At 45.5% G+C, this 26,626-nt stretch overlaps 1 protein-coding gene across 1 annotated transcript; it reads left to right on the top strand.

Annotated features, from left to right (window-relative positions):
• Positions 1-407: 407 nt before the first annotated feature.
• LOC311132021 (LIX1-like protein) lies at positions 408-23,225 on the top strand. The gene is made up of 6 exons (XM_084165188.1): positions 408-864; positions 4,055-4,218; positions 7,946-8,086; positions 8,278-8,373; positions 18,887-18,964; positions 22,219-23,225. The coding sequence occupies exons 1-6, from the start codon at positions 543-545 to the stop codon at positions 22,471-22,473; spliced, it is 1,056 nt and encodes a 351-aa protein (XP_084021314.1). The 5' UTR covers positions 408-542; the 3' UTR covers positions 22,474-23,225.
• Positions 23,226-26,626: the final 3,401 nt, after the last annotated feature.

The raw sequence follows: 26,626 nt of genomic DNA, 5'->3' as shown, positions 1-26,626 counted from the left end.
ATAGATTGTGTGTTGGTTAAAGAGTAGTAGAATTTAAAGGTATCTACCACTGTGTTGTCACGTTCATTTACCAAATATCTTTACCCCAAAAAGTTTTGAATAATTATTTCAGTAGCTACTATTTTTCCAAAGTATTAAAATGTAAATTACATTACCCTAATAATCTCTTGTAGAGTATGGATTGTTACGCAGGTCAACAGAATTCCTTTACAGTTTTGGAGGCCTCATTGTTTCCTAATATTTGTCCCTCTTGCGTCGCTGGTTCAAGAAAATGGCCCATTCACAGCTCCCCTTTTCCACGTCTCTGCTTTCTCCGCCCCTACTCCAAGATTGACAGCCAAGCAGCCTAATCCTCACAAAGACTAACGGGATTGGCAGAATACATTTTTCTCCGTGAGGTAAACAGCGTTTTTTATTTATCACTATCTTTTTTGTTTCGTTTTTTGTTATCTATCATTACAATATCAGCGAGGAAACCAGTATTTTCATCACGAATTTCCTCTATTGGTATTCCCCCTACTGTTGACGTTTACGCTTCAACAATGGAATCTATCCGCCCTCAGCGACTTCAACCAGGGATAGGATTTGGAGCTGCATCGACTGGGACCCTACGCTCCTCTCTCCGGCCCGGGGTTACAGTTCCAACCGCACCTCTGCTGCCTCCCCCGGCCTCCCTATGTGCTTCCTCCGGGCCACCCCCGCCGCTTCAACTCCACAGTCTTCACGGCACTATTGGGAGTGCGGGGCTCGGAACAGGGGTGGCTGGATTCGGTCTATGTAATCCAGGGAACCCGGCGGTCTTGAAGGAGGCGGTGGAGGCTGTTGTTCGGAGCTTTGCGAAGCATACGCAGGGCTATGGCAGAGGTAAGCTGGAAATAATTAGTTGCAGAATTTTGGTCCTCCGACTTTCCCTGGCCGTGGTTCAAATGTATCCCACTGTAACTGTGATTAAGATTACAAATTGGATTAAATAGCGTAGTATTGCATGTGCAACATACAGATTGTGTCACCAAAACTGCCCATCCAGTTGATAACAGTAGGCTACATGAACATACCGAGTTTATGATAGCCTATATTTTGTCATATCTAGCCTAATGACTACAGGATACAGTTGACTTCAGGATACAGTTGCGTGCACAATTTACATAGCACTTGGGCACTCCAAGTCTGGCACTTCAAGTCACCCCCAATGCTTTAGAGTAGGCCTAGCCTACATGTCATACTATCATCCAAAAACCCAGTCAATTAAATGTGGGTAGGTCTATTCAATTTTCATTTACAGAAGTATTCTGATGTTATGTACTCCTTAATCATTTTGAGTCTATGTGGACTTTTATAACGGCCTTGAAAGTCAACGCAATTCGGACAGCTTAAAATCAAATCAAATCAGATTTTATTTGTCACATGCGCCGAATACAACAGGTGTAGACCTTACAGTGAAATGCTAACTTACAAGCCCTTAACCAACAATGCAGTTTTAAGAAAGAATACCAATTTTTTTTTTTTTTAAATACAATATAAAATAATACAAAATTAAAGTAAAAAATAATTAAAGAGCAGCAGTAAAAATAACAATAGGGAGGCTATATACAGGGGGTACCGGTACCAAGTCAATGTGTGGGGGCACCGGTTAGTTGAGGTAATTGAGGTAATATGTACATGTAGGTAGAGTTATTAAAGTGACTATGCATAGATAATAAACAGAGAGTAGCAGAAGTGTAAAAAAAGGGGGGGTTAGCCATTTGATTAGATGTTCAGGAGTCTTATAGCTTGGGGGCAGAAGCTGTTTAGAAGCCTCTTGGACCTAGACTTGGCGCTCCGGTACCGCTTGCCGTGCGGTAGCAGAGAGAACTGTCTATGACTAGGGTGGTCGGAGTCTTTGACAATGTTTAGGGCCTTCCTCTGACACCGCCTGGTATAGAGGTCCTGGATAGCAGGAAGCTTGGCCCCAGTGATGTACTGGGCCGTACACACTACCCTCTGTGGTGCCTTGCGGTCGGAGGCCGAGCAGTTGCCATACCAGACAGTGATGCAACCAGTCAGGATGCTCTCGATGGTGCAGCTGTAGAACCTTTTGAGGATCTGAGGACCCATGCCAAATCTTTTTAGTCTCCTTAGGGGGAATAGGTTTTGTCGTGCCCTCTTCACGACTGTCTTGGTGTGCTTGGACCATGTTAGTTTGTTGGTGATGTGGACACCAAGGAACTTAAAGCTCTCAACCTGCTCCACTACAGCCCTGTCGATGAGAATGGGAGCGTGCTCGGTCCTCTTCTTTTTCCTGTAGTCCACAATCATCTCCTTTGTCTTGATCACATTGAGGGAGAGGTTGTTGTCCTGGCACAACACAGCCAGGTCTCTGAACTCCTCCCTATAGGCTATCTCATCGTTGTCGGTGATCAGACCTACCACTGTTGTGTCATCGGCAAACTTAATGATGGTGTTGGAGTCCTGCCTGGTCATGCAATCATGAGTGAACAGGGAGTACAGGAGGGAACTGAGCACGCACCCCTGAGGGGCCCCTGTGTTGAGGATCAGCGTGGCGGATGTGTTGTTACCTACCCTTACCACCTGGGGGCGGTTCGTCAGGAAGTCCAGGATCCATCCACGGGTCGGTAGTCATTTAGGCAGGTTACCTTAGTGTTCTTGGGCACAGGGACTATGGTGCTCTGCTTGAAACATGTTGGTATTACAGACTCAGACAGGTAGAGTTTAAATATGTCAGTGAAGACACTTGCCAGTTGGTCAGCGCATGCTCGGAGTACACGTCCTGGTAATCCGTCTGGCCCTGCGGCCTTGTGAATGTTGACCTGTTAAAGGTCTTACTCACAGCGGCTACGGAGAGCGTGATCACACAGTCGTCCGGAACAGCTGATGCTCTCATGCATGTTTCAGTGTTACCTGCCTCGAAGCGAGCATAGAAGTAATTTAGCTTGTCTGGTAGGCTCGTGTCACTGGGCAGCTCGCAGCTGTGCTTCCCTTTGTAGTCTGTAATAGTTTGCAAGCCCTGCCACATCCGACAAGCGTCAGAGCCGGTGTAGTATGATTCGATCTTAGTCCTGTATTGACGCTTTGCCTGTTTGATGGTTCGTCGGAGGGCATAGCGGGATTTCTTATAAGCTTCCAGGTTAGAGTCCCACTCCTTGAAAGCGGCAGCTCTACCCTTTAGCTCAGTGCGGATGTTGCCTGTAATCCATGGCTTCTGGTTGGGGTATGTACGTACAGTCACTGTGGGGACGACGTCATCGATGCACTTATTGATGAAGCCAGTGACTGATGTGGTGTACTCCTCAATGCCATCGGAAGAATCCCGGAACATATTCCAGTCTGTGCTAGCAAAACAGTCCTATAGCTTAGCATCTGCTTCATCTGACCACTTTTTTATTGACCGAGTCACTGGTGCTTCCTGCTTTAATTTTTGCTTGTAAGCAGGAATCAGCAGGATAGAATTATGGTCAGATTTGCCAAATGGAGGGCGAAGAAGAGCTTTGTATGCGTCTCTGTTCATTGAGTGCGGTCTTAGTGCCAGCATCGGTTTGTAGTGGTAAACAGACAGCTACGAAGAATATAGATATATTGGGTTGTTCCTTGTTGTTGTTTACTTGTAAAATAAACAGGATGTTTTTGGCTATTGCCATATATGTGCAAAGCAGTGTTCAAGTTTTAATCCTCACTCCTATACAATAACCCACTGTGTCACTTTTATTCTTTCTTAAATCCAAACCTGAATACCAAATGAGTCCAATAGACCATATTCAAAGGGAAACTCAGCAATTATAACTTGAGATATTGAGATGAGCAAGATGCAAGACTTTGCTCTCACACAGTCACACACAGTATCTGTGCATGTGCACGTGTTCGCTTCACGCTGTTACAGCATAGTAGCCACGGGACCAAAACAGCGGAGGAGTTGAGCCTCGTGTTTCAACGCTATTAGTTGTTGCGGAAGTTAACCCACTATGCCGTTTACTTTCTGCATCCACATCATATCGCTGAGTCCACCTTTAAGACTCCATGCAGTGGAATGTTAAATTGTGTCATTTTATGTCTCCTCCAGTGAACGTGGTGGAAGCCTTGCAAGAGTTCTGGCAGATGAAGCAGTCAAGAGGGGCAGACCTCAGGAATGGGGCGCTGGTGGTGTACGAGATGGTCCCATCAAACAACCCACCCTATGTTTGCTACGTCAGTCTCCCAGGGGGAAGCTGCTTTGGGAGTTTCCAGGTGAGCTAACCTGTGACTGTAGGCTGTCTCAATACAGTTGTGGGCACTAAAACGTTGGGTTGCGCCTCAGGTGGAAGGCCCCCTGTATAGTATCTCTGAGTTAGCGAAGGTGCTAGAAAAGTGTATTTATTATTACCACTACACTACAGTATAATGGTTTGAAATTGTGTTGGTGTAGTTGCATGAATTAACTTCCCTTTATGGCCATAACATTAGGGATTTATCTGACCGTACAACTCTACTCATGCACAAATGCTTCCACCCAAATCAATTCTGCCAATCTGACCTGATCACCTTGAGTACATTGGCCCTGGATTTTCAGATTAAATGTCAATCATTGAGAGCCTTTTCTGAAATGTCAAGGGAGATCAAGCGACTAATTAGGCCTGGGTCATGTTTATGGGGGCACACCGTAGCAAAACGTTGTTCAATTGAAAACAATGTTTATGCAGTCTTTGTTTACAAACTGCTGACTGTGCACCCATATTCTGCTGGAAGCATATGACACTTAGCAGAAATGTTTATTACATTTTTAAATTTTTAGTCATTTAGCAGACGCTCTTATCCAGAGCGACTTACAGTTAGTGAGTGCATACATTATTTTTATTTTTTATTTTTTATTTTTTTTATTTTTCATACCGCCCCCCCGTGGGAATCGAACCCACAACCCTGGCGTTGCAAACGCCATGCTCTACCAACTGAGCTACATCCCTGCCGGCCATTCCCTCCCCTACCCTGGACGACGCTGGGCCAATTGTGCGCCGCCCCATGGGTCTCCCGGTCGTTACATTTTTAGTATGTGTATGTGATTCCTATGAATCACGAAAATTAGCGTCCAGGTAGTCCCTCCCAGTTTCAGTCCATTTTCTTCTGTTTGGTGCCTTATGAACATGACCCGGATGTTTCTGGGACTTTCTCCTCACACTCTTCCTTTGTTTATCTGAATACTTCAAGAATGTGTTAAAGAGATTCTCCAGTACTTTTGTATACTTTTTAGCCAGTAGTTAAAGGTAGCGCTCACGAGTCAAAAGTGTTCTCCAAAAATGGCGTATTACGTCACATATGTGCAGATATGTGCACCACGTCATTGCTCTCTCTCTCGCTCTGCTGTGTGTGCATGATGTGCCACTTGCTAGCTGTCACTCAATTGGCGAGGGGCTGAAGCTCATTGGTTGAACTCAAATTGTTAGGGGGCTGGCCCACATGTGGTAAGACAGTAATTCTGCTCATAGATTATGCATGTATGAACTACACATTGACACATCCAGCCTAGCCTCGTCGTGAACCATGCTTCCCTAAAACGGGAAGCCTGGGGAAGTTCATGGCAGAAAAATAGCTAAATAGGGGTGGGAACCCGGTGTAAATCAGTGACACCTCGCAACCAATGACTGTATGCTCGCAACACGTCAAACCAATTACATGCCTTAATTGGGCAGAGCTCCAATAGTGCTCTAATTAGTGTCGTAGGTGCAACAGTGGGTGAGGATGGCTGGGAAATCGCAGATTAAAACTCCATAAAAATATGTTGATGTATGTCAATTTTGTGTATAGAGCACACTTCTGGCAAAACACAATTCAGTTTTTCCTCCAGCCTTCTTCCATTTTCTGAAATGTGGCAAACTAGCATATGGAACAACTCTCTGCAAAATGTGTCCTTGGTATGGCAACACGAGACTACATCCAGCCCAAAGCGGTCTTGATAAATCTTTCCTAAGTAACTCTACAAGTGAAAAGGCATAGAGGCATGTTTTACATAGTTTATAACTTGACCAGAACAGTTGAAGTGTGTATATATGTTGTTATATACGCTGAGTGTACAAAACATTAGGAACACACACATTAGGAGTCCTAATATTGAGTTGCACCCCCTTCCGCCCTCAGAACAGCCTCAATTAATCGGGGCATGGACTCTACAAGGTGTCGAAAGCATTCCACAGGGATGCTGGCCCATGTTGACTCCAATGCTTCCCACAGTTGTGTCAAGTTGACTGGATGTCCTTTGGGTGGTGGACCATTCTTGATACACACAGGAAACTGTTGAGTGTAAAAAAAACAGCAACGTTGCAGTTCTTGACACACTCAAACCGGTGCGCTGGCACCTACTACCATACCCCGTTCAAAGGCACTTAAATATTTTGTCTTGCCCATTCACCATCTGAATGGCACACATACACAATCCATGTCTCAATTTTCTCAAGGCTTAAAACTCCTTCTTTAACCTGTCTCCTCCCCTTCATCTACACTGATTGAAGTGGATTTAACAAGTGACATCAATAAGGGATCATAGCTTTTACCTGGATTCACCTGGTCAGTCTATGTCACGGTAAGAGCAGGTGTTCATAATGTTTTGTACACTCAGTGTATATCAAGGTTTGTACACATTCACAGCTAAAAGCTGAATTGTAATATACAGACCAAAAAATAAAAAAGGTAACTGTTAGTTGAAGAATAAAGAAATTGAGTGATAAAACTCTAGCTTCAGCCTGCTCTTGTGAAAATTGTGTAGTTTTGTATAGTATGTTGTGGTGGCAGAATCGAGTTTTCCACAGCAATGTGTACGGGGCGGCAGGTAGCTTAGTGGGTAAGAGCGTTGTGCCAGTAACCGAAAGGTCGCTGGTTCTAATCCCCGAGCCGACTAGGTGAAAAATCTGTCGATGTGCCCTTAAGCAAGGCACTTAACCCTAATTGCTCCTGTAAGTCGCTCTGGATAAGAGCGTCTGCTAAATGACTAAAATGTAAATGTACTGGGAATCCCATATTAAAGCAGTTGTCTCTCGTCAGCATTACAAGAGATTACAAACCAAGATTAAATTCAATAGCTAACCATTGGCTAATCTCAAATAATAATCCCTGGATCTGAACCACTGCTGAGGTGAAATACACCGCCAAGTCGATAACTCCAGGCTGTTGGGTCCATCAAATACATGTTAGCAAGGTGTAGGAGTAGGACCTTACTTGTATTCAGGTTTAGCATAAAAAAATTGAATTAAGGATGTAGAAAACCACATTTGGCTGTTGATCTCATCCATTAATTTATACATAATTACATACAGTACAAGCCGTATCCCTATCTTTGTTAAATAATAATAATAGAAATAGTAATGACTGCTGTAATGTACATTCTTCTTTTTTTCTAATGTTATTTTAAATTCTAAATCATACTGGAACTTGAGCATTGTGCCTAGCAGAATATTCCATGGGAGGATGAAATGTTTTGCCATTTCTTCCTCTCCTCGAATTGGCTGACTGCAATGCGTACTGTGGTTGGAAACTCATCTGGTGGTTCATCTGGTTGTTATTAGAGCCAAACATTGAGTTTAGAAGGAGCCGTGACACCCCCTCCCCACATTCTCCCCCTCATCCCATTTGCACAGGGCCTCTCTTGCCTCTATCCTTCCTAACTCTTTCTTTCTTTCTTTCTTTGAAATAATAGCAATGAAGCGGAAACATTGATATTACTTAGACATACATGAAAAACATACATGAAAAAAGATTAAGATACATTTCAAATGCTTCATGTTTAAAAAAAAAAAAGGTCATTATAAAAATGTACTTCTATATGACTTCCAGAAGACCCATACAATAATTTGACTTTACCATCTTATGATATTGCATGTATCACACGGTCATAACGTTACAGTTTGTGCCATAGGCTATATATATTCTGGGGGGGACTTGGAGCCATTCAGAAAAGTACTAAATATGTTTTATGCTTTACTTTCGGCAGTTTTGTCCAACCAAGGCTGAGGCAAGACGTAGTGCTGCCAAGATCGCACTGATGAACTCGGTTTTCAACGAACATCCTTCCCGCCGCATCACAGATGACTTCATTGAGAAGAGTGTATGTGAGGCACTGGCCTCCTTTAATGTGAGTGCCATTGAATGTATTTTTTAGATAAAATGACTGACATTAACAGAAGCAGTGCACACTGGTCTTTAATATAATCCATACTGTAGCTCCTATTAAAAGGTCACAGCCTTATGAGGGTAAGATCTTAATCTGATTGGGCTCTTAAGGAGAAAAAGACTGGATGATTGGACTCTACTTGTATTTTACAGGGAAACAGAGAAGAGGCAGACAACCCCAGCACAGGAATTGGGGCGTTTCGCTTCATGCTGGAGTCCAACAAAGGAAAGTCAATGTTGGAGTTTCAGGTAAATAGGATGGAGTAACGCAAAGTTGGATTACTTGTAATGATACAGTGGATGTTACAATAATGAAATGTAAGAAAAGGAAAATGTTGGACTGTATGTGAGGCTAGTTTAGGACTGTTGCTGCCTCTATGGTACATCGGTCAGGATGCAGGAAATGAGGAGATCAGTAGCGGTGCATGGGTAAAATCACAGTGGAATCCAAGCCATGAAAAAAAGGCATATTACAACCTGTGTTAATAATTGCGTTGTTTGCTCTATAAACTGTTAGTTTATATGCCTTGGCACTGTGATATACAGTGAGGGAAAAAAGTATTTGATCCCCTGCTGATTTTGTACGTTTGCCCACTGACAAAGAAATGATCAGTCTATAATTTTAATGGTAGGTTTATTTGAACAGTGAGAGACAGAATAACAACAAAAAAATCCTGAAAAACGCATGTCAAAAATGTTATAAATTGATTAGCATTTTAATGAGGGAAATAAGTATTTGACCCCCTCTCAATCAGAAAGATTTCTGGCTCCCAGGTGTCTTTTATACAGGTAACGAGCTGAGATTAGGAGCACTCCCTTTAAGAGTGTGCTCCTAATCTCAGTTTGTTACCTGTATAAAAGACACCTGTCCACAGAAGCAATCAATCAGATTGCAAACTCTCCACAATGGCCAAGACCAAAGAGCTCTCCAAGGATGTCAGGGACAAGATTGTAGACCTACACAAGGCTGGAATGGGCTACAAGACCATCGCCAAGCAGCTTGGTGAGAAGGTGACTCCAGTTGGTGCGATTATTCGCAAATGGAAGAAACATAAAATAACTGTCAATCTCCCTCGGATCGTGGATGGGTATTCCAGCATGACAATGACCCAAAACACACGGCCAAGGCAACAAAGGAGTGGCTCAAGAAGAAGCACATTAAAATCCTGGAGTGGCCTAGCCAGTCTCCAGACCATAATCCCATAGAAAATCTGTGGAGGGAGCTGAAGGTTCGAGTTGCCAAACGTCAGGCTCGAAACCTTAATCACTTGGAGAAGATCTGCAAAGAGGAGTGGGACAAAATCCCTCCTGAGATGCGTGCAAACCTGGTGGCCAACTACAAGAAACGTCTGACCTCTGTGATTGCCAACAATGGTTTTGCCACCAAGTACTAAGTCATGTTTTGCAGAGGGGTCAAATACTTATTTCCCTCATTAAAATGCAAATCAATTCATAACATTTTTGACATGCTTTTTTCTGGATTTTGTTGTTGTTTTTCTCTCTCACTGTTCAAGTAAACCTACCATTAAAATTATAGACTGATCATTTCTTTGTCAGTGGGCAAACATACAAAATCAGCAGGGGATCAAATACTTTTCCCCTTCACTGTATAGGCCTAAAGCCAAGACAATAAGAAGACACAGTGGCAGAATAAATTTAACCTCACCTATGTTTCATCACAAAACCAGAGGGCTGTCACGGTTTCGGCCGAGGCTGCCTCTCTCCCTTGTTCGGGCAGGTTTCGGCGTTCGTCGTCTCCGGAATTCTAGCTGCCACCGCTGTTTGTTTCTTGTTCGTTTGCTTTGGTCTGTTTGTTTTTCACACCTGTTTCTGTTTTGGCGTAATTAGTGTCCTATAAGTTTCTCGTTGTGTTTGTCTAGTGTTGTGTGTAATTGATTTTCCGTCAGTTGTGTGTATTGCTCGGTTGAGCTTCTCTCTATTATACTGGAGTATTTTCCGCACCTGTTTGTGCGTGGTACTATTTTGTCGCACCTGTTTGTGCGCGGTTACTATTTTGTCGCACCTGTTTGTGCGCAGTTTCTTTTCTCCTTCGTGCGTAATTGTTGCCTCCGGGCCAAGTTTCCTGTTGCCTTGGTTTGGCCTAATACAAGCCTTTGGGAATATCGTTCTGAGTCCTGCGTTTGATTCCACTATTACACCTACCGCACGCCTGACAGAATTACACACCATCAATGGAATCAGCAGGAGCCGAAGCAGCTCAGACGAGACTGGAGGCCCAGGTTCGGGACCAACGAGAGCAGATCCAGCAGATGGGGACCGCCCTGCAGGAGGTGATTTCCACCATCCGAGGCTGGGGTACGCCTCCACCACCTCCCTCCCTGCCAGCACCATCGGCCAGCCCACTCATTCCAGCGCCGGAACCTCGAGGAGTCCGACTATCTCTCCCGAGGGCCTACGACGGGACCGCGGCTGGGTGTCAGGGATTTCTACTCCAGGTGGAGTTATACCTGGCCACCGTGCACCCGGCCCCTTCGGGGCATGAGAGCGTGTCCGCCCTGATCTCCTGCCTGGCCGGTAAAGCGTTGGAGTGGGCCAACGCGGAGTGGAGGAAGATCGACGCCACGACGATTACATACGACGAGTTCTCCCGCCGCTTCAGGGCGGTGTTTGACCATCCCCCGGAGGGGAAAGCGGCGGGGGAGCGTCTGGTCTTCCTCCGGCAGGGGAGGAGGAGTGCCCAGGAATTCGCTCTTGAATTCCGTACTCTAGCGGCAGATGCAGGGTGGAATGATCGGGCCCTCATCGATTTATACAGATGTAGCCTGCGAGAGGACGTCCGTCGGGAGCTTGCTTGTAGGGACACCAGCCTCACTTTCGACCAGCTGGTCGATATGTCCATCAGGCTGGATCACCTGCTGGCTACCCGCGGACGTCCTGCGGAGGGTCCGTCCATTTCACCCTCCAGCGCCTCCGAGCCGTGTCCTATGGAGCTCGGGGGCGCTGGCGCTAGAGAAAGGAGGAGTCGGCAGGCTAGGGGGTCCATCCACTGCACCAACTGTGGTCGGGGAGGACACACCGCGGCTAGGTGCTGGGGATGGCCTCCTAGGGGAGATGACGACAGGTCCCGCACTGGGGATTCCCTCCAGGTGAGTAGGCGCCCCACTCACCCAGAGCTCACTGTTGCCCATTTTTGTATACCTGTCAGTTTTCCACAGGTAGCACCTCATTCCCAGCATAAGGCGCTGGTAGATTCAGGCGCGGCTGGGAATTTTATTGATAAAAAGTTTTGTTTAGCGTTAGGGATTCCCCTTACTCCTGTTGATGTTCCTTTCCCCGTTCATGCCCTAGATAGTCGTCCGTTGGGTACGGGCTTGATCAGGGAGGTCACAGCGCCACTTAGGATGTGTGCGCAGGGGGATCATCAGGAGATGATTCAGCTGTTCCTGATTGATTCTCCTGCGTATCCGGTGGTGCTGGGCATGCCCTGGTTGAGTACCCATAACCCAGCGATTTCGTGGCAGGAGAGGGCTCTGATGGAGTGGTCTGCTCAGTGTGGGGGTAGATGTTTGGGCGTTTCCGTAGGGGCTACCTCGGTGGAGAGTCCAAACCAGGTGCCCGCATTGCCCGTTCCACCTGAATATGGGGATTTGGCTATTGCGTTTAGTAAGGCGAGGGCGACGCGGTTGCCACCCCATAGGCAGGGGGATTGTGCGATAGACCTCCAGGCAGGAGCTGCGCTCCCACGGAGCCATGTGTATCCTCTGTCTCAGGAGGAGAAGAAAGCTATGGAGATTTACATAGACGAATCTCTGAGACAAGGATACATACGGCCTTCCACTTCCCCTGCGTCCTCGAGTTTCTTTTTCGTGAAGAAAAAGGATGGTGGTTTGCGTCCGTGCATCGATTACCGTGGTCTCAATCAGATTACGGTGAAGTATAGTTATCCACTCCCGCTGATTGCGACCATGACTGAGTCGTTGCATGGGGCGCGTTTCTTCATGAAATTAGATCTCAGGAGCGCGTACAACTTGGTGCGCATCAGGGAGGGTGATGAATGGAAAACAGCCTTTAGTACCACCTCGGGCCATTACGAGTATCTGGTCATGCCATACGGGTTGATGAACGCTCCGTCAGTTTTCCAATCCTTCGTGGATGAGATCTTCAGGGACATGCAGGGGCAGGGAGTGGTGGTGTACATTGATGACATTCTCGTGTACTCGCCTACCCGTGTCGAGCATGTGGCCCTGGTGCGAAGAGTGTTGCGGAGGCTGGTGGAGCACGACCTGTATGCGAAGGCAGAGAAGTGTCTGTTTTTCCAGGAGTCGGTCTCCTTTTTGGGTTATCAGTTGTCTGCGTCAGGGGTGAAGATGGAGGTCGACCGGGTGTCGGCCGTGCGTAATTGGCAAACACCAACTACTGTGAAGGAGGTGCAGCAGTTTTTGGGGTTTGCAAATTACTACAGGAGGTTTATCCGGGGTTTTGGACAGGTGGCAGCTCCCATCACGTCTCTGTTGAAGGGGGGTCCGGTGCATCTGCAGTGGTCGGCCGAGGCGGACAGGGCGTTTGGGAGGCTGAAGGACCTGTTTACCTCGGCCCCGGTGCTGGCGCATCCGGATCCCTCTTTGCCGTTCCAGGTAGAGGTGGACGCGTCGGAGGCCGGCTTAGGAGCCGTGCTTTCACAACGGTCTGGCGCGCCACCTAAACTCCGCCCCTGTGCTTTTTATTCCAAGAAGCTCAGTCCGGCGGAGCGGAACTATGACGTAGGGGACAGGGAGCTGTTAGCCGTGGTACAGGCCCTAAAGGTGTGGAGGCACTGGCTTGAGGGGGCTCAACACCCTTTCCTCATTTTGACGGACCACCGTAACCTGGAGGACATCCGGGCGGCGAGGAGGCTGAACCCTCGCCAGGCAAGATGGAGTATGTTCTTGACCAGGTTTACTTTTAAGATCACGTACATCCCTGGGTCACAGAATGGCAAGGCAGATGCGCTGTCTCGGCGGTATGACACGGAGGAGAGGTCCGTGGAGCCCACTCCCATACTGCCTGAGTCGTGTCTGGTGGCACCGGTAGTGTGGGAGGTCGATTCTGAACTCGAGCGGGCGTTACGCACCGACCCTAGTCCACCACAGTGTCCGGAGGGTCGGAAGTACGTTCCGCTCGAGGTTCGGGATCGATTGATCTATTGGGCTCACACGTCACCCTCCTCTGGACATCCGGGTATCGGCCGGACAGTGCACTGTCTTAGTGCCAAGTACTGGTGGCCCACGTTGGCAAGGGATGTGAGGGTTTATGTTTCCTCCTGCTCGGTGTGCGCTCAGTGTAAGGCGCCTAGACATCTACCTAGGGGTAAGTTGCTACCCCTGCCCGTTCCACAACGACCATGGTCCCACCTCTCAGTGGACTTTATAACAGACCTTCCCCTCTCCCAAGGGAATACTACCATCCTGGTCGTTGTGGACCGGTTCTCTAAGGCCTGTCGTTTTCTCTCCCCATGCCGGGTCTTCCTACTGCCCTACAAACTGCCGAGGCACTGTTTACCCATGTGTTCCGGCACTACGGGGTACCCGAGGACATTGTGGCTGATCGGGGTCCCCAATTCACCTCCAGAGTCTGGAGAGCGTTTATGGAGCGGTTGGGGGTCTCGGTGAGCCTCACCTCGGGTTACCACCCGGAGAGTAATGGGCAGGTGGAACGCGTAAACCAGGATGTGGGCAGGTTTCTCAGAACATACTGCCGGGACCGGCCGGAGGAGTGGTCAAGGTACGTTCCCTGGGCCGAGATGGCCCAGAATTCCCTACGCCATTCCTCCACTAACCTAACTCCATTTCAATGTGTGTTAGGTTACCAGCCGGTTCTGGCACCCTGGCAGCAGAGCCAGATCGAGGCTCCTGCGGTGGATGAGTGGGCGCGGCGCTCGGAGGAGACTTGGAACGCTGCACACGTCCACCTGCAGCGGGCCCTCCGACGTCAGAAGGCGAGCGCTGATCTCCACCGCAGTGAGGCACCGGTGTACGCACCTGGTGATCGAGTCTGGCTCTCTACCAGAAACCTGCCCCTCCGCCTGCCCTGTCGGAAACTGGGTCGGCGGTTTGTAGGGCCATTTAAAGTCCTGAGAAGGTTGAACGAGGTATGTTATAGGTTAATGTTACCTGTGGAGTATAAGTGCATTAACCCCTCGTTCCATGTGTCCCTTCTCAGGCCGGTGGTAGCGGGCCCACTCCAAGAAGATGAGATCTTGGAGACTCCTCCGCCCCCGTTGGACATCGAGGGGGCACCGGCGTACTCCGTGAGATCCATCTTGGATTCGAGACGTCGGATGGGGGGTCTCCAGTATCTAGTGGAGTGGGAGGGGTACGGCCCGGAGGAGTGGTGTTGGGTGCCGAGGAGAGACGTTTTGGACCCGTCGCTCCTGACGGAATTCCATCGGGGGCATCCGACGCGCCCTGCGCCGCGTCCTCCTGGTCGTCCCCGAGGCCGGAGTCGGCGCACGTCTGGAGCCGCGCGTCAAGGGGGGGGTACTGTCACGGTTTCGGCCGAGGCTGCCTCTCTCCCTTGTTCGGGCAGGTTTCGGCGTTCGTCGTCTCCGGAATTCTAGCTGCCACCGCTGTTTGTTTCTTGTTCGTTTGCTTTGGTCTGTTTGTTTTTCACACCTGTTTCTGTTTTGGCGTAATTAGTGTCCTATAAGTTTCTCGTTGTGTTTGTCTAGTGTTGTGTGTAATTGATTTTCCGTCAGTTGTGTGTATTGCTCGGTTGAGCTTCTCTCTATTATACTGGAGTATTTTCCGCACCTGTTTGTGCGTGGTACTATTTTGTCTCACCTGTTTGTGCGCGGTTACTATTTTGTCGCACCTGTTTGTGCGCAGTTTCTTTTCGCCTTCGTGCGTAATTGTTGCCTCCGGGCCAAGTTTCCTGTTGCCTTGGTTTGGCCTAATACAAGCCTTTGGGAATATCGTTCTGAGTCCTGCGTTTCATTCCACTATTACACCTACCGCACGCCTGACAAGGGCAACATCTGTCCGCTTGAGTCCACAAAGCTTATTGCATGTAACAAACAGTTACATGACCAACAGCATGGTCAAGTTAATGTTTCCGACATTTTCGGACTACTAAACAACTATTGATTTAGAACACCGGAGAGTTACCGCAAGTCGCAAAGAAAACGAGCTGCATCCACTATTCCAGCACCATTTCATCTTCAACATTTCAACATCATCAAATCACCTATGCTTAGTCTAACACAGTGACAACTAAAAGATACCAAAAACGATTTAGTCCAATCAACATAAGCTAAATATCATGTGGCTGTCCATGATACTGATTTCTGTGTGTGCGTGTGCATAAGTAGAAAAACATGTTGACTCACCCTACTTGTAGAGAAACGCCAATGCCATCCTCCTCTTTCATGTTGCCGAAATGGTCTATGACTCTGTCATACAGTACACCCTTTTAGTTTTTGTTGTCCTAGGCTACCTGGCTAAAATGCTTGCTCGCTAGCCTAACTTCCTTTCATGGGCAACGATGAGCTAGTTAGTTAACATTAGCCTACTACATCTAGCTACATACAGTGGGGAGAACAAGTATTTGATACACTGCCAATTTTGCAGGTTTTCCTACTTACAAAGCATGTAGAGGTCTGTAATTTTTATCATAGGTACACTTCAACCGTGAGAGACGGAATCTAAAACAAAAATCCAGAAAATCACATTGTATGATTTTTAAGTAATTCATTTGCATTTTATTGCATGACATTAGTATTTGATACATCAGAAAAGCAGAACTTAATATTTGGTACAGAAACCTTTGTTTGCAATTACAGAGATCATACGTTTCCTTTTGGCCCACTCCTCCATACAGACCTTCTTCAGATCCTTCAGGTTTCGGGGCTGTCGCTGGGCAATACGGACTTCCAGCTCCCTCCAAAGATTTTCTATTGGGTTCAGGTCTGGAGACTGGCTAGGCCACTCCAGGACCTTGAGATGCTTCTTACGGAGCCACTCCTTAGTTGCCCTGGCTGTGTGTTTCGGGTCGTTGTCATGCTGGAAGACCCAGCCACGACCCATCTTCAATGCTCTTACTGAGGGAAGGAGGTTGTTGGCCAAGATCTCGCGATACATGGCCCCATCCATCCTCCCCTCAATACGGTGCAGTCGTCCTGTCCCCTTTGCAGAAAAGCATCCCCAAAGAATGATGTTTCCACCTCCATGCTTCACGGTTGGGATGGTGTTCTTGGGGTTGTACTCATCCTTCTTCTTCCTCCAAACACGGCGAGTGGAGTTTAGACCAAAAAGCTCTATTTTTGTCTCATCAGACCACATTACCTTCTCCCATTCCTCCTCTGGATCATCCAGATGGTCATTGGCAAACTTCAGACGGGCCTGGACATGCGCTGGCTTGAGCAGGGGGACCTTGCGTGCGCTGCAGGATTTTAATCCATGATGGCGTAGTGTGTTACTAATGGTTTTCTTTGAGACTGTGGTCCCAGCTCTCTTCAGGTCATTGACCAGGTCCTGCCGTGTAGTTCTGGGCTGATACCTCACCTTCCTCATGATCATTGATGCCCCACGAGGTGAGATCTTGCATGGAGCCCCAGACCGAGGGTGATTGACCGTCATCTTGAACTTCTTCCATTTTCTAATAATTGCGCCAACAGTTGTTGCCTTCTCACCAAGCTGCTTGCCTATTGTCCTGTAGCCCATCCCAGCCTTGTGCTGGTCTACAATTTTATCCCTGATGTCCTTACACAGCTCTCTGGTCTTGGCCATTGTGGAGAGGTTGGAGTCTGTTTGATTGAGTGTGTGGACAGGTGTCTTTTATACAGGTAACGAGTTCAAACAGGTGCAGTTAATACAGGTAATGAGTGGAGAACAGGAGGGCTTCTTAAAGAAAAACTAACAGGTCTGTGAGAGCCGGAATTCTTACTGGTTGGTAAGTGATACTTATGTCATGCAATAAAATGCAAATTATTACTTAAAAATCATACAATGTGATTTTCTGGATTTTTGTTTTAGATTCTGTCTCTCACAGTTGAAGTGTACCTATGATAAAAATTACAGACCTCTACATGCTTTGTAAGTAGGAAACCTGCAAAATCGGCAGTGTATCAAATACTTGTTCTCCCCACTGTATTGAGCTTCCATCCTCTCAGGCCAGGGGCACAATGTATGAATTTATGGTTGGATCAGAATCGCCGTTATAATCATTGGCCAGTACGGAGTATTGTCCAAATCCCTATCTCCCTCCATGGCTAATTTAGTAAATGTTTTGCTAGCTAGCTAGCCACCAGAGGACAACAAAACAAAGAGATGCAACAATTCAAGTTTTGTCTGTCAATTATATTTGGCTTTTGATGTGATGTGGTGTGAAGCCAAATCCAAACTGGCTTCCCTTGACACTTATTTTTTTGGTGCGCCAGGACCATTCACAGTTGAGCTCATTCAGTTTAGCTCAACTCTGACTGGCTATCATTGTATACTTTTTTTATTAAGGGAGGCCAATTGCTTGCTGGCTTCCCTTGCATTCAATGCTACAGGCGGCAACAATATCATACTCTTTTTGACCAGACTGCATCAGATAGACGGGCTACTCATACAGAGACAGAGGGACACTGTTTTGCTCAATTGAATGCTTTCTCCGGTGAGATACTTTCTGCCTTTTGCGAATTGAAGGAACATTTCAAAACACAGAGGGACGGAGAAATATTTATGTTTCTTGTAACTTTTTGGGGAAGCCTGGATTCCCTTGGCATCCATGAATACACGCCACTGGAGGAGATGGAAATGAGGAATCCAAATACTGGGTTTTCTTTGCACACACAGAACACATGGGGATTGGTTGGAGAATATTAAATGATATTATGGTTTCTACAGAGTTATAAAAGAGGGAGATGCATACATGTTAACATAGACTTGACTAATGGTGCCAAAACTACTGGTAATTACACAAAGCAGACAGATAACTATATTGTCAATTAGCTTTGTAATTCCAGTTCATGGAAAAATATAAACATTTACTGATCAACCCTAAACTATAGCTTAATTTATGATAAAGAAAACCAAGAGTAATTTCTGAGTGTTTATCAAAGTTGGCTGGTTTCATCACCTCTGCTTCATGACATACCACTCTGGTTTCCCAGGTTGAGTGAAAAGAAGTATGCAGTCAAACTTGATAAATGCAACAGTTTGAGACTCATGACAGCATGAACTAAAGCAGAGCATGCCAGTATCGGGAGCAATTGAAATAATGTACATGTACATCAATTGAATTGGGACTTGACACACTTAAACAGAGTTTTGACTTATCCAAAGTGCACTTATCAGCAATCCACTGTGGATGTCAAGGACTAGATAATGAGACCCACTTCATGAATGAGTGTGAGGACCTTCATGCGTGCAGAAGAGAATAGAAGCAAAACCATGTATTGGACTCTGTGGTTCCTGGAATTTCCTAAGAGCATGTTGGTCTGGCAAACAAATCTGGACAGAATTGCTGGCCTCCAGTCTTTCATTGTTTGTCATCCAAATCCACTGAATCTAATGCATGGATTGGTATTTTCCAAACCACTGTTTATGATTTAGGGCTTTACACATGCAAACAAATGAATGCTACTTATTGACCTTCTCCCTCTTTGCTCCCCCTACTGGCCTCAAATCATTCAATCTTGTGACTTTGACATTAAAAACTCACTGCCTTGCGATAGCAATCAAACTTGAAATTGTGCTTACTGCCAAACAGTGCTTTCCATGCGGTGCAGGCACACACGACAATGCTGCTTGTCGACGCTGAACTGTTTTTTTTATTTCAGGAATTGATGACAGTCTTTCAGCTGCTGCACTGGAATGGAAGCCTGAAGGCCATGAGAGAGAGACAATGCTCCCGTCAAGTAAGATCTCATTTGGATAAGAGTACTGATTATTGGTATCACTTTATTTCATAGGCCTGTTTCATTTGGTATTTGTCCAGGTATTAAATAAGACATGATTTGGTATCAATTAATATTTTTTGGTATGTATTTCAAACAATTGGTTTGCTGTTTTGTTCAAATGTTTTTGGTTCATTTTGTGTGAAAGCAATGACTTATGACTGTTATGTGTAAAAAGTAAGTAAGTATGTGAGCAAATTTGAATATGTTTCCATTTCTGGCACTTAAGAGAAAAATATTTGGACACGCCTGGGTCACGTGTGGCTCAGTTGGTAGAGCCTGGCACTTGCAACGGCAGAGTTGTCGGTTCGATTCCCACAGGGGACCAGTTTGAAAAAGTATGAAAATGTACGCACTCACTACTGTAAGTCGCTCTGGATAAGAGCGTCTGCTAAATTATGTAAATGTACAGTGGGGAGAACAAGTATTTGATACACTGCCGATTTTGCAGGTTTTCCTACTTACAAAGAATGTAGAGGTCTGTAATTTTTATCATAGGTACACTTCAACTGTGAGAGACAGAATCTAAAACAAAAATCCAGAAAATCACATTGTATGATTTTTAAGTAATTAATTAGCATTTTATTGCATGACATAAGTATTTGATCACCTACCAACCAGTAAGAATTCCGGCTCTCACAGACCTGTTAGTTTTTCTTTAAGAAGCCCTCCTGTTCTCCGCTCATTACCTGTATTAACTGCACCTGTTTGAACTCGTTACCTGTATAAAAGACGCCTGTCCACAGAAGCAATCAATCAATCAGATTCCACCATGGCCAAGACCAAAGAGCTCTCCAAGGATGTCAGGGACAAGATTGTAGACCTACACACGGCTGGAATGGGCTACAAGACCATGCCAAGCAGCTTGGTGAGAAGGTGACAACAGTTGGTGTGATTATTCACAAATGGAAGAAACAAAAAATAACTGTCAATCTCCCTCGGCCTGGGGCTCCATGCAAGATCTCACCTCGTGGAGTTGCAATGATCTTGAGAACGGTGAGGATTCAGCCCAGAACTACACGGGAGGATCTTGTCAATGATCTCAAGGCAGCTGGGACCATAGTCACCAAGAAAAGAATTGGTAACACACTACGCCGTGAAGGACTGAAATCCTGCAGCGCCCGCAAGGTCCCCCTGCTCAAGAAAGCACATATACAGGCCTGTCTGAAGTTTGCCAATGAACATCTGAATGATTCAGAGGAGAACTGGGTGAAAGTGTTGTGGTCAGATGAGACCAAAATGGAGCTCTTTGGCATCAACTCAACTCGCCGTGTTTGGAGGAGGAGGAATGCTGCCTATGACCCCAAGAACACCATCCCCACCGTCAAACATGGAGGTGGAAACATTATGCTTTGGGGGTGTTTTTCTGCTAAGGGGACAGGACAACTTCACCGCATCAAAGGGACTGTGGAGGGGGCCATGTACCGTCAAATCTTGGGTGAGAACCTCCTTCCCTCAGCCAGGGCATTGAAAATGGGTTGTGAATCGGTATTCCAGCATGACAATGACCCAAAATACACGTCCAAGGCAACAAAGGAGTGGCTCAAGAAGAAGCACATTAAGGTCCTGGAATGGCCTAGCCAGTCTCCAGACCTTAATCCCATAGAAAATCTGTGGAGGGAGCTGAAGGTTTGAGTTGCCAAACGTCAGCCTCGAACCCTTAATGACTTGGAGAAGATCTGCAAAGAGGAGTGGGACAAAAATCCCTCCTGAGATATGTGCAAACCTGGTGGCCAACTACAAGAAACGTCTGACCTCTGTGATTGCCAACAAGGGTTTTGCCACCAAGTACTAAGTCATGTTTTGCAGAGGGGTCAAATACTTATTTCCCTCATTAAAATGCAAATCAATTTATAACATTTATTACATGCGTTTTTCTGTTTTTTTGTTTTGTTATTCTGTCTCTCACTGTTCAAATAAACCTACCATTAAAATTATAGACTGATCATGTCTTTGTCAGTGGGCAAACGTACAAAATCAGCAGGGGATCAGATACTTTTTTCCCTCACTGTAACTGATCAAACTCAAGAGTTATTTGAGAAAAACATTTGCCTGACAGTTTCCATTAAATCAAGCAAGTTTGGAAAATAAAACATATCACTCATCCTTACAGACTGACAGTGATAGTATTTAATTATAATTCAAATGGTACAGCCAACACCGCATCTCAGTTCAACATAAGTACAGAATGGGGCTGAAACTCACTGGAGATAATGAGTAACATTGGCTGAGTTACACTCTGGCTTGAGGTAGGATGGAATGTCATGCTGAAGGAACCTATCTAAACCACATTGTGTGGGCTGAATGAATACCTATGAAGTGATTCCGTTCCAGGCAGAGTCGGGTGACCTAAATGTTTGTGTTCAGTCCTCATTATCTCATGCATCTTACATACAGAAACTACTTTTAAGGCGTCAACTATGAGCCTTGATCAAAGTTTGATTAAAGTTTGTAAAAAATGTTTACCAGAGTTTAAATCATTTTTCTTTGACTTCATCTGATCTCAAACATTAAAATACTCAGGCTCTATGCACACACCTTAAAGATTTAATCCCCCACCCTTCATGTATGCTAATTTAAAAATGGGAGCTTTCTGACATTGTTTTTGCAGTATGGGGGTCAATTCAGGCAACTTCCAATTCATGAAATTAATATAAATTCACCTGAATAATGAAATTGTGCCTCAACCCTGGCTTTTGCCAATCTACGCCATTCAGATCAGAAGTCAAAGAGGAGAGAAGAGGAGGAAGAGCAGCCAGCAACTCCACGATTGGGATAGAGACGACTCAGTTGTATTGTGTTTTCTAGGGTTACGGAGTGCTTTCACCCTGTGTGTCTCTTGACTGATTAAGTATTCTCTTTGGTCTGGCCTTATGCCTTTCATCTCAATGGTTAAGGAGCTGAGCCACTGGAGTAATTAGCTCACCCAGACGTCTCACATTCCTCATTTGAAATTATGTTATTGCTGGCCACGCAGCTCACGCAGTTGTGGTTCCAGGTCATTTCAAATCCAAGCATTTCAGGATCATTCAACATAATCTGGATCTCAATCAAACCTGCACTGCTAGGATACCAGTACTGTTGAAAAATATAATGATTTAATGGGGCACTTCCGCTTCCTACCCAGCTAGCCTGAATTTCTAACAATCATGGCCGTGGCGTCAATAAGGTCCATTCCGGCCTAACAACTTTTTGTTTTTGCTTTCCCCTAACAGGAAGTGCTGGCTCACTACTCCCATCGGGCGCTGGATGATGACATGCGCACCCAAATGGCTGCTGATTGGGTGAACCGGGAGCAAGGCGTGGCTGGCACCATCGCCCAGGAAGTGGCGGCAACAGATCGGGAACTTGAGGAGGCCAGGCTGGCCGGCCGGGAGCTTCGCTTTCACAAGGAAAAGAAGGACATCCTGATGCTGGCTGTTGGCCAACTGGGTGCAGCCAACACTGCCACACTGCCTTCAACCTGCTAGGTATACGCTGGATTCCAACCCCATAACTTGATTCACTTCCATCTGCCCACGTTGACTTCCCCCTCGTGGTTCTCAAAAGTCTGCATAGGTGTGGGAAACGTAATAGTAACTCGGCATAGCATCCACCATATGTCTTTTACCTATTCAGTCCGATCAGATCTGCGAGTTGAGAGTCAAGGGCAGATGGAAAGAAGTTGGTTGTCAGTTTGGAATCTGGCCTTAGAGAGGAATGAGGAAAAGTGGCCAATACCATTGATTGTATAGAGGCTAGCAAGGCAGCCATTTAGGAGCTTTCAATTATAAAACAGTGAGTGCTAATACGCCTGATTCAGCTTATGAAGATCTTGACAAAAAGTTGAGTAGTTGAGTCAGATATGTTAGTGCTGGTTTAAAACTAAATCTTTAGGACCAGGATCGAATAATTCTGTTACACAATAAGTCATTGAGGTCATTTTGTGCTGCCATGTAATTGGGTTTGTGAAATTCACATGGAATAATGAACTGTTCTCATTCCTCTCATTCCCTTTCTATGCTGGTAGACAACGTTACGACATGGGTGGAGTTAAAGCCCAGGACCTGCCTTTGTTAATGATTGTACAGGACATAATCACAAGGATATTGCCACAGAAAGATCTTACACACCAAAATAGACCAATGTCTGTCGCTTAAACGTGATCTATTACTACATTAAGGACTATGAAAGTTATTTGAACATTATGTATAGCTCTTACATTACAGAACTTACAGTGGGGGAAAAAAGTATTTAGTCAGCCACCAATTGTGCAAGTTCTCCCACTTAAAAAGATGAGAGAGGCCTGTAATTTTCATCATAGGTACACGTCAACTATGACAGACAAATTGAGGGGAAAAAATCCAGAAAATCACATTGTAGGATTTTTTATGAATTTATTTGCAAATTATGTTGGAAAATAAGTATTTGGTCACCTACAAACAAGCAAGATTTCTGGCTCTCACAGACCTGTAACTTCTTCTTTAAGAGGCTCCTCTGTCCTCCACTCGTTACCTGTATTAATGGCACCTGTTTGAACTTGTTATCAGTATAAAAGACACCTGTCCACAACCTCAAACAGTCACACTCCAAACTCCACTATGGCCAAGACCAAAGAGCTGTCAAAGGACACCAGAAACAAAATTGTAGACCTGCACCAGGCTGGGAAGACTGAATCTGCAATAGGTAAGCAGCTTGGTTTGAAGAAATCAACTGTGGGAGCAATTATTAGGAAATGGAAGACATACAAGACCACTGATAATCTCCCTCGATCTGGGGCTCCACGCAAGATCTCACCCCGTGGGGTCAAAATGATCACAAGAACGGTGAGCAAAAATCCCAGAACCACACGGGGGGACCTAGTGAATGACCTGCAGAGAGCTGGGACCAAAGTAACAAAGCCTACCATCAGTAACACACTACGCCGCCAGGGACTCAAATCCTGCAGTGCCAGACGTGTCCCCCTGCTTAAGCCAGTACATGTCCAGGCCTGTCTGAAGTTTGCTAGAGTGCATTTGGATGATCCAGAAGAGGATTGGGAGAATGTCATATGGTCAGATGAAACCAAAATATAACTTTTTGGTAAAAACTCAACTCTTCGTGTTTGGAGGACAAAGAATGCTGAGTTGCATCTAAATAACACCATACCTACTGTGAAGCATGGGGGTGGAAACATCATGCTTTGGGGCTGTTTTTCTGCAAAGGGACCAGGACGACTGATCCGTGTAAAGGAAAGAATGAATGGGGCCATGTCTCGTGAGATTTTGAGTGAAAACCTCCTTCCATCAGCAAGGGCATTGAAGATGAAACGTGGCTGGGTCTTTCAGCATGACAATGATCCCAAACACACCGCCCGGGCAACGAAGGAGTGGCTTCGTAAGAAGCATTTCAAGGTCCTGGAGTGGCCTAGCCAGTCTCCAGATATCAACCCCATAGAAAATCTTTGGAGGGAGTTGAAAGTCTGTGTTGCCCAGCGACAGCCCCAAAACATCACTGCTCTAGAGGAGATCTGCATGGCGGAATGGGCCAAAATACCAGCAACAGTGTGTGAAAACCTTGTGAAGACTTACAGAAAACGTTTGACCTGTGTCATTGCCAACAAAGGGTATATAACAAAGTATTGAGAAACTTTTGTTATTGACCAAATACTTATTTTCCACCATAATTTGCAAATAAATTCATTAAAAATCCTACAATGTGATTTTCTGGATTTTTTTTTCTCATTTTGTACCTATGATGAAAATTACAGGCCTCTCATCTTTTTAAGTGGGAGAACTTGCACAATTGGTGGCTGACTAAATACTTTTTTCCCCCACTGTATATACAGATGTAGGATCCTAATTTGATCACTCTTTTGTTGGTGAGAATTTCCGCAGGAAATGCAGATGAGCTTTCGTGATTGACATAAATTTACTGAAAACCCACACTAACACACGGTTATATTAACAGTATTGCACTTTTCATGTAGCCTAATTTTGACCAGATAATAGCCTAACCACCGCTCAAGCAACATTATGGACTAAATGTTCAAATCAGTTGCTGCAGGATTAGGTCAAATTAAGATCCTACATCTGTAGAGTCTATCATTAGTGATAGTCAGCCTTATTTGCGAAGAAAGAACCGCTCCACTTACTCAAACTGATGTCACTTGTAACAGAACTAGTTGCCTAGCTTTGCTTGCTAGAATGGATAGTTTACACGAATGTCAGTTATCCAACAGTGTTTTTCTCTGGCCTTGCAGCTTAATGACTAAACTTTCAGCGTTATCTTTCTAAGTCAAGATCATTTACTGTCACTAAGCCATTTTAACTCTTATTATTTGACTAACACTTACACAAGTAATTTAGCCGATACTGATATCCGGATTGACCAGTGCATTGGTGCTAACAACTGTGTAAATGTGAGTATTGTGTGCAACACAAAAACATAGCATACACAGTGCACAAACATAAGTGTTTGTAGAAATATATGGATTGCAGTTTCCCCCTAACCACAAGTTACTCTCAAGGTAAAAAAAATTATTAAAGCGTTTTGGCAGCTGCGGTGAGGGAAAAAAGTATTTGATCCCCTGCTGATTTTGTACGTTTGTCCACTGACAAAGAAATGATCAGTCTATAATTTTAATGGTAGGTTTATTTGAACAGTGAGAGACAGAATAACAACAACAAAATTCAGAAAAAAAATGCATGTCAGAAATGTTATAAATTGATTTGCATTTTAATGAGGGAAATAAGTATTTGACCCCTCTGCAAAACATGACTTAGTACTTGGTGGCAAAACCCTTGTTGGCAATCACAGAGGTCAGACGTTTCTTGTAGTTGGCCACCAGGTTTGCACACATCTCAGGAGGGATTTTGTCCCACTCTTTGCAGATCTTCTCGAAGTCATTAAGGTTTCGAGGCTGACGTTTGGCAACTCAAACCTTCAGCTTCCTCCACAGATTTTCTATGGAATTAAGGTCTGGAGACTGGCTAGGCCACTCCAGGACCTTAATGTGCTTCTTCTTGAGCCACTCCTTTGTTGCCTTGGCCGTGTGTTTTGGGTCATTGTCATGCTGGAATACCCATCCACGACCCATTTTCAATGCCCTGGCTGAGGGAAGGAGGTTCTCACCCAAGATTTGACGGTACATGGCCCCGTCCATCGTCCCTTTGATGAGGTGAAGTTGACCTGTCCCCTTAGCAGAAAAACACCCCCAAAGCATAATGTTTACACCTCCATGTTTGACGTTGGGGATGGTGTTCTTGGTGTCATAGGCAGCATTCCTCCTCCTCCAAACACGGCGAGTTGAGTTGATGCCAAAGAGCTCAATTTTGGTCTCATCTGACCACAACACTTTCACCCAGTTCTCCTCTGAATCATTCAGATGTTCATTGGAAAACTTCAGACGGGCATGTATATGTGCTTTCTTGAGCAGGGGGACCTTGCGGGCGCTGCAGGATTTCAGCGGCGTAATGTGTTAGCAATTGTTTTCTTGGTGACTATGGTCCCAGCTGCCTTGAGATCATTGACAAGATCCTCCCGTGTAGTTCTGGGCTGATTCCTCACCGTTCTCAAGATCATTGCAACTCCACAAGGTGAGATCTTGCATGGAGCCCCAGGCAGAGGGAGATTGACAGTACTTTTGTGTTTCTTCCATTTGCG

The sequence above is a fragment of the Coregonus lavaretus genome (assembly GCF_964263955.1).
Source record: "Coregonus lavaretus genome assembly, chromosome: 7".
Lineage (NCBI taxonomy): Eukaryota > Metazoa > Chordata > Actinopteri > Salmoniformes > Salmonidae > Coregonus > Coregonus lavaretus.
The sequence above is the reverse complement of the archived record's forward strand: the minus strand, read 5'-3'. Positions and strand labels throughout refer to the sequence as shown.